The sequence below is a fragment of the Alosa alosa genome, chromosome 15 (assembly GCF_017589495.1).
Source record: "Alosa alosa isolate M-15738 ecotype Scorff River chromosome 15, AALO_Geno_1.1, whole genome shotgun sequence".
Taxonomy (NCBI): domain Eukaryota; kingdom Metazoa; phylum Chordata; class Actinopteri; order Clupeiformes; family Clupeidae; genus Alosa; species Alosa alosa.
Genome location: NC_063203.1, coordinates 9039010 through 9047798, shown reverse-complemented (window position 1 = coordinate 9047798; position 8789 = coordinate 9039010). Strand labels below are relative to the sequence as shown.

The following is an 8789-nucleotide window of genomic DNA, read 5'->3' as shown; positions in this document are numbered from 1 at the left end:
AGAAGCCTGCTGCTACTTGGCTCCAGTCCTTCCGGCTGTGGAGCCTCTCATCAAAATGATTTAGAGGCAACACTTTTAAACACGTCCCGTCCCCAGCCTCGGCCTCTGCCTCGGCTGGCAGCACCCCCCATGCCCCTGCTCTGGTTCTTACCGCCGTGGAACTTGTAATCAGCAATGCTGGGAGATGGCTCTCGCCCATCTCTGTGCCGAGTGGGTCGTGGCCCAAAGTGAACTCCCCCCGTTTGCTGTGTTTTTTCGCCTACGAGGATCTCCAGGGGCTCTGCGGCAGAGGAACTTGGGATTTCCTGACTCCCAATTAGAGACAAACCAGTCACACACGCTTTCTCGGGGGGGTTGGTTCTCAGGGCTCCCCCTGGTTGGTTTCAAAATTGAAACCAGTGTGTCTGTTTTTCCCGCTTTACTCGTCTCTGCACTGACCCTGTGCCAGGGCCGTAAGACTGATTTAACGCTCTCATTTGTTTAAGTCCCATTTCCCTTCCTAATCCAGTCTGCAGAGACCCCATCTCTTTTTATGTAAGAATCTAAAAAGAAGCAAGCTAGCATGCACAGCATACGAGAGCCAGGCAGAGAATGAAGGAAAGAGAGAGAATGACGGTAAAAGGGTTGAGCAAGAAAACGGCATTAGAGTTGACGGTGACATTTACCTCCCTGTGAAACGGCAACTACAGTAGCTCTGTTCATCCCTCACGCGGACGGTTATGTCATATTGTCATGTCAAGCATTTAGTTTATGTGACTGCATGATTCAGTCTCTGGGCGAGCCCTGTATGGAAACTGGAGAGAGCTTGGACACTGCGATGGCTCTGTGCAAGCAGCTGAGGCCTCTATTTTTTTTCCTGTCTGCATTTCTTTTTCAGCAGTTGTCAGAGATTTGTGGAGCCCTTATAGTACCTTCTTTTCAAATGGCATTAACATATTTCTGCAATGGAATGAAGGCAAACATTTGCTTTGAATAGTTGAGATTATCAGTGAGATTTTAAGTATTGTGCAACTGGGATTTGTGCAACTACATAAATTGCACTCCTCGTTTGTGCTTTTGTTTAATAATATTAACATTTTGTGTTTGTGCTGTTGCTGTACACATTCCTGCCTTGTGTCAATATTACTATATAACTTTATACTGTCAAATTGCAAGTGTAAGGACAATGATGAAGTGGCATAATAAAATGTCCTAGTCAAAAAAAGACTAGTGTATGTTTGTATGTATGCCCCGTATAGTGAAAGTGCTTGAAAGTGATAAATTACTAGTGTTTTTCTCTTATTCAGCTCGTGTTTATTTTTAGCGCAAGAGCACTGAGAAATTTACCCAGCTCTTTTTTGTGTTTTCCGAAATCGCTTGCTCCAATCAGCAGTGGGAGGCAGCTTTAAAAGGCGTTCCCTTCTGTACGTTTGCTTGTAAAACAATGAGCGCCTTTGAGAAAAGGCAAGTTTGAAGGCAGGCGGGCGAATGGTGCCTTCTCCGGTGACACCAAGCTACAGACACTCAACTTCAAAGCACGTAGGACTTCGAACTTATTTGAGGCTGAATTCGGAGGAGACGGTGTCTGCCCATGGTGCTATTCTTTGAACGACGGAAAGGACAAACCAAAAACCCCTGTAGTCATTTTTCAAACGGACTATACTGCTGACGGCTGTGGGGTATACGACATTTCTAAGCAGCTTAGGTAGTTGCAAGGTAATTAGTGTCACATCGTATGCTAATCGTTTCTTGTGTTACCCGGCTAAAAGGAGTTCACTTTGGAAACACCTGGGCAAGGACACAACTAAGTTGGTGCGGTGGGGATATTCAACGCGCCTACGTTTCTGTAAACGCTCCTTGTAAACGGATCTATAAGCCACTCAATTTAAGCGTATCTTAAAAGCGATGGTGGGTAGACTGAATCTACAAAATGTGTCTGACGATGATCCTTTGGATATGAACTTCAAGGCTGAGCGGGCACTTGACAGTCCGGACTCCGGACTGCCTCCAAGTCCCAGTCCAAGTCCCTGGTTGTTGCCTGTCGGCAGTGAGAGAGGGTCCGGGAGTTTGGCTTCAGAAGACGAGGGCAAAGGGTCATCAGCGGTAAGATTTGATCAAACCAGTCAATCGAGTTTATTGGCTGCAAGCAGAAAAGCAACTCTACATAAGAGGTTGTCTGAAAATGTGTCCCAAGTAGGCTACCAGTGAGAAACTAGGTCATCTCCATTTAAAATTGGGTTAGAAAGTGTTTATCTGCCCCCTTCATAAATAAGTGACTATTTCCCACAAATTATTTTCAATTGAACTTGGATCAAATAAGTGTGTTTTTTTTTTTTTTTTTGTAGACTTGCATTAAAAACTTCAAGTGTAGGCCTATTCCACAACGGTGCCCGTTATCCTATGGAGAAGGAATTGAACTTGACCCACTGCCACCAAAAGAAATAAGGTACTCTTGCCAGCTGTGTAGGCTATACGAATGAGTCATGGCTTTAAGTTTGTCATCAGTTTGTTTATGATGTTATTGATGTTATTGTGGTTGTTCATTTCCAAAGTTGTTCCTTTTTTGAGGTCATATTTCACTCAAAGTTTGTGTATCTGACTGCTTTCTCTGTGCAACAGATACACATCATCAGTGCGCTACGACTCGGAGCGCCACTTCATCCACGACATCTCCATGCAGCCCTCAGGCCTGGGGCTGGACCAGTGCAGCCAGACTGTCTTCGCACTGCCCAACTGTACCTGGCGGCGCTACAAGACTGAGGTGGAGCTTCAGCCGAGGCAGAGGGTGCAGCGTTACCAGAGCACCACCATAGTGTACCCCAAACACGCCCGCACCATCTACACCACCCAGCTGAACTACGACGGGAGGAGGTTGGCCAAGCGCTTCCTCTCCAGTGTAGAGCTGGAGCCGTCCGACAGTAGGGCTCCTCAATAAGTGAATTTGAGACCGGAGAGAGCTCGGCATGTCTCCAAAGAAAGGGTGTCCCAGATCTCTAGGTAGTCGGTTGCCTGTTTGTCTCCTCCTCGGGATCTTGAGTAGCTTTAAATGAGAAGTCCCGTACCAAGATAACTGAAGCACAGAGCTGCCAACACTTTGAACTTTGCCATTTGGCATTTCAACAATTTTAGCAAAGAGTTTCTCTTAGAAGTTGAGGACTGACTGAAGAGGTCTTGAGTTAAGATGAATGGGGGAAGGGGATGAAATTAATGATGCAGACTTTTCTGCATTTTAAAGACGTGATGTTGCGAAGGTTTCATGTTGTACAGCAATTGAAGACGAACCATAGCTTCTGCACTCATCAGAGGTTGATTTTGCAAGAGCATCGGCTTCATCTCTCTCTCTCTCTCTCTCTCTACGTTCAGTCATTTGCCGAAGCTGACTGAAATGCTCATCATTTCACCTGGTCTGTTTTCACCTTATAATATAAACCAGTAGTCGAGTCTCTATTGTCCTGTGTGGCTAATTTGAGGCATCTACAGTCACAGATGGATAGATTTGAGGTTAAAATGATTACAGGGTATTGTTAGGTATTTTTGCACACTCACACTGGTATTGAGAATGTTGTTTCTGTGTATGGATAGTAAGTGCTACAGGCAAACCCCACTACAGTCTAGAACAGACTCACTCTGCAGTTGTACTACTGTAACTATTGATTTGGAGGCATCAAAGCCACTGCTTTTCCATTTGGACTCATAGGCTGCGTAGTGTAGCAGACTGCCAGTGGTGGTGCAATTGTGAAGTTATCATGCTGAAGTCGTTGCAAAAGAGGTTGTTACAAGTTTTAAGCAAGATTTTAGATTTTAAGACATTTGCATTGTACTTAACTGTTTTTACTAATTTGTAAATCAATCTGTTTGCAGTAGGCCTACATTCATTCTGTGTCCTCCCTAGTGTTGTGCTTTTGTATTTATTTTTGTTGTTAGTCAACACCACTCGTCTTTCAGATACCTATACACTGATGTCTGTTGGTGGAACCCACTGAGTTAAAATTTTCCCACAGGAATTCAGATGTTCAGTTTCTAAGAGGCACAGTTCTATTGTTTTGCCCTTAATGTAAATACATTTCCTTTCAATTGTCTGTTGAAAATAAAGACTTTTTTTTTTTAAGAACAAGTTTTTCTTGGTTAACATGATTTTCTTTAACACACATGGAAATGTGTTTAATTCCATCTTGTGCTAGAATGAATTCTCAATCACAGCTTGTAATGTTAATTTCAAGGGGAAATGAATCAATTTTGACAAAAGACGTTGTAAATGTCTGGTCTGGTCTGTGTGACAATAATGCCCCCTGCAGGATAAAATCAGTTCTTACGGATTGCTAAAAAGAAAGTAGTTTAGCCTTGTTAGAGAGTATTCAGTATTATTAATAGGCTATTTTCGATTTTTCTGTGCTTAAAATGTCTCTTGTTTTCTTTTCTCTTGCTTGTAATATAGATGAAGAAAATATAAGTTTGTGATTCGGGCCTCTTTTTTCCAGAAGAAATACACTTAGGCCTACGCCCCAAGAGAAGAAATTTGAAATAATTATGGATGTTTGTGGCTTGTGTACAAGAATCTGTTCTACATTCCTTTGTGAAGGGGAAATTATGCAGATAAAAAGACTTAAAGCTGGGTAGAAAAAAAATGCACTGAGTAGGCCTAGAAACGCACCACTTTCCTGTTTTTTTCCAGACTCTTCCAGTTATGCATTGTATTTATCATTCTGCAAAGAACACATTTGGTGGGGCTATAGAATAAATTGTTCAATTGAATTACCTTTCTCTTCTGTTTGGTAATTTCACAGAGCAATAGGCTCGTTCGTTGTGAGAGGCTGCGCAGATCTGAACATGCGTGACGCATGCTGGACTTTAGTCGCGGCCCGGCTGCTTTACCACCTTGAACGTGCCAGATCTGCGCACCACTGTACGAGCTTGAATATGCTCAACTCAATGCGTAGGAAGGAGGGGCGTGGACTAGGAACAAGTTCGGGCAATGCACCCAAACAAACAGAGAAGCATGTGAGCTGCGTATGACAGGGCGATACAACTGGGAAGTTGATCGCTGTTACTGTTATGTCACAGAAGAAACCTCGCACTTTAAACATCACATCAATCATGGAAGAAAAATCAGACACACGGAATTACATGAAACATGTAGAACTTTTAGGAATACATTTTGAAAATGGTAAGTGTATTCTTCTCTAACTGTTAATTATAAATTGCTTCTTGTAAAATGACCAGTTCATTTCTCAATGATCTGCTCTATTGTGAAAGCAGAGCTCGTACAGACTCCCATAAAAAATCATGAGAAAGAAGGGAACCATGAGGACAACATAGGCCTAGGTCTACTCTATGATAGGTAAGCCTAAGCCAAGTGTATGCAATTGTATTGGCAGTTGTCTGTCAGAACTTTTGTCAAATTAACAGACTGACTGATGGTGTGATAGGTTTGAGAAGAGTGCCACTGGTTGTGGGTCGGACACCCGTAGTGATCCAGTTGTGGACATCAGATGTCTGAAGAGAAAGCAACAGACAGAAGTGCACCCCAGCCCGATGGAGAGGTTCCGCCGGCGGCATCTAAGTGTTACACTATTGTGTGAGCAGTCTTGGTGTGAGATGAAGGTGTCTTTTGGACTTTTGAGACCACTGGTGAAACTAAAAGAAATGAAGAAACCAGAGGTTAAGGCTGGAACCACCATACATCTTAGAAGACGTAAGATCAAAGTTACAATATGAAGCCTCACTCACTAATCATGTATCTGGTAGCTTTCAAAGAGGTTTATTTGAAGATATTGCAGCTTTTTAAGCAGAATTCATAGGCTCATCTAGGAGAATTAATTTTCTAATAGTCTAATAATTATAATTTTTCTCTAGAGCTGGAAGTTCACAACATTGTTCCAATCCAAGCCCAGTCAAGAGAAGATTCTGAAGCCATCAAACTTCTCAATGTGATGCACATGGTGTCATTATTACAGGAAGGTATGGTATAAAGAGGGCAAAAATATAGGACAAGGGAATGAGTTATCCAATTTAGTTAGATAATATCAATGTATTATTGTTATATTACCAATAATAAGTATTTGTCTTATCAGTACATTTTCATTCACAATCTGTTTGGCCAGCACACAATGTGCTATAGCCTACACAAAATTATAATGGATGTAAAAAATAATTTCAGATATGATCTGTTTGGAATTATGAAGTTCGAGAGGTTTCCAACACTCTTGTTGTTAAAGTAGTTAGTTGTTAAAGTTTGGAGATCAACATAAGAAAGGTTTTTATGTAATGATAGTCATCAACTTCCAGTGGAACCAGTTAAAGAGAAAAATATGAAGCTCTTAACCAGTTAAGAGAAAAATATGAAGTCCCATAATGAGTGTGAAGTTTGTAGAGTGAAGGATTACATAGGGTTGTGCTAGTTTGGGCCTTCTATAGGTTAAAAATACAAGTTGAATATGTAGAAAGCATAAAGTCACTAACCCTATTTAATTATGAATTCCATTCATACACCACAGGGCAGTGTGTACGGGAGTTTCCAGTGTATGGGGTTCTAGAGGGAGTGTTTCTCATGGGCGTCATCGATGAACTGAGCTACAATAAGGAAGGAGAACTTGTTCTTAGCGAGCTCAAAACCCGTAAGGACATGTCTCTCCCTGGCGAGGCTCAAGCCAAAGGCCATCATCTCCAGGTACCCATTTTTACTTCCGCTTTGGTGAAATTGGTTAAATACAGCCTCTACCCAACCTTTTACCAGTTATATGCGTGAATAGGTAGGATAGGATAATAGGATAACTGTTACCTAGTTTAGGTGAGTTGAATTTTAGCATATGTCTAAGCTATTCATCCTGTGATAAGTCAGATCCATTTGATTTTAGGTGGGACTGTATAAACTTCTGTTTCATGGTATGGTCAATGGGACAGTGAAAAGAAGTGACATAATCAGACACCTCAAACTTGAGCCAAAACAAGTTCTGGGAACTGGGGTCCTGAACTACGCTGGGTCCATGGGCATGGAGGAAGGCATCTTTGGGGGCCTGGTCGACATGGTACTAAAAACGCTAACCTTAGCTAAAGTCGGTGACATCCAACGTTTGAGGCTGGAGTATATCCACCAGGAGTCCGGCATGACCATAGACACGAAAGATGTGGAGTGTGACGAGGCTGTTTTGAGGGGAGAGCTCCGAGATTATTTGGACTACTGGACCGGTCAAAGGGAACCCAGGGGAGTGGACATAGAGGAGGCTTGGAAGTGCAAGCTGTGCCCCTTTGAGAAGAGTTGCCACTGGGGAAAGGACGAAGCTGAAGCCAGTGTCAGTGTTGATCCTGGCAAGAAACCGAAATGATGTCCACATATGTTGAACATTATGCTCTAATGTAATGTCATCAGACAAACTTTATTTATTTTAATTAGTCAATTATGACTACGCTAAACTAGGTTTGTGTGTTTAATCATGTTGCAATGTAACATTTATAATATTTTTATTCTCTGGAAAGAATATTTATTGGACCAGCTGCTAGTAAAGCAATGGAACATGTGTAATCAATAGTCTACCTGGCCAGTGGCTTTGGGTATAGTGAGTTCACTATTCACAATTCATCTGCACACAGACAAACAGCAAAATACACAGTTTTGTCATTGCTTTACTGTATTGAACCATTGTTGTTGTGTAAGATATTCTAAAAGTTATTAATGATTGTGTATGATAATATCATTAAGTTATTTTAACTTATTTAACTAGTATGTTTGAATCTTTGTAATTTACTAATCAAAATGGGTGGTTACACCAGAGAGGGTTAAAGCGGAGCTAGTAATCAAGGATCTTTGGTTACACTTCTGTGTAGTATGTGAAAGGAATATGGTGACAGTAACATGGTGATGTTGTGATTTATGTGATTTATGTACCACTGCACTCTGTTAAAGCAACACAAAGCCTGACGCATACTTTATTTATCTGAGGTGCCAGCACACATAGAGGGAACTGTAAGTTGCTTTAACTTGTTTTTATAAGAAGACAAGAAACAAATACCACACATTTAAGGTCATGTGAAACCTTTTGGCTTGTCACATTTTTTTCTAACTGGAATAAACAGCAAAAAACTGTAAACTGTTAGAGTATGTAGTCTAGTGAAGCCACACACATTCTGCTGTCATTCTAACAATCATTATTCTAATTAATATGATACTGATACATTCAGTCTCTCTCTCTGCATCATTTATGCATCATGGTCTCAATACAAAAGTGCATTATGACAGAAATTGCTGACAGTTCTCACCAAGCCCCACTAGATGGGGCAGTAGTTCTAAAATTCTATTAGGCTACGAACTGTGCCTTTATACTTTCAGAGAACCAACTTTATATGTAGGTTATATGGTTATGTGGTTCTGAGTCTATAAACTGTTACATTTCTAACTACTGATCTGTAAAAAAAAAAAGCATGTAGATTGAATTGACCTTCAAGATGATCCCTCCTTTCCATGATATGGCGTGCCCTTTACCTAGGCTACGACAGAGGGAACACAGTAATGAAGAAAAGGTTAATGAGAGACATTAACAAGAACTTTTTTTCATTAGTCTCTAGAAAGGATTCGGAGGAGTGAAATAGCTGTTAGGTCTAATTCGATGGTGTGTGTGTCTGGAGTGTGTCCTCATGAATCTGACACAGAGACTTAAGGCATCATGCGTCTGGCATTTAAAACAGTCAAAACAGAGACACCCAGAGGACTGTCTCATGTGGTGCTATCACAGGACAAAAGTCAGGCAAACATCCCAAGGCCAGTGCAAACAAAGTGGCTAAAATGTGATGCTTGGTAATGTCACATGTCATGTTTT

The 8789-nt window shown here is 41.4% G+C and overlaps 2 protein-coding genes across 2 annotated transcripts; both read left to right on the top strand.

Annotated features, from left to right (window-relative positions):
• Nucleotides 1-353: 353 nt before the first annotated feature.
• rflnb (refilin B) lies at nt 354-4093 on the top strand. The gene is made up of 3 exons (XM_048264513.1): nt 354-2082; nt 2325-2425; nt 2599-4093. Exons 1-3 carry the CDS (start codon nt 1885-1887, stop codon nt 2912-2914), a joined length of 615 nt encoding a protein of 204 aa, XP_048120470.1. The 5' UTR covers nt 354-1884; the 3' UTR covers nt 2915-4093.
• Nucleotides 4094-4981: 888 nt separating this feature from the next.
• On the top strand, nt 4982-8147 carry exo5 (exonuclease 5). The gene is made up of 6 exons (XM_048264820.1): nt 4982-5143; nt 5236-5317; nt 5406-5671; nt 5833-5937; nt 6474-6646; nt 6834-8147. The coding sequence occupies exons 1-6, from the start codon at nt 5032-5034 to the stop codon at nt 7299-7301; spliced, it is 1206 nt and encodes a 401-aa protein (XP_048120777.1). The 5' UTR covers nt 4982-5031; the 3' UTR covers nt 7302-8147.
• Nucleotides 8148-8789: the final 642 nt, after the last annotated feature.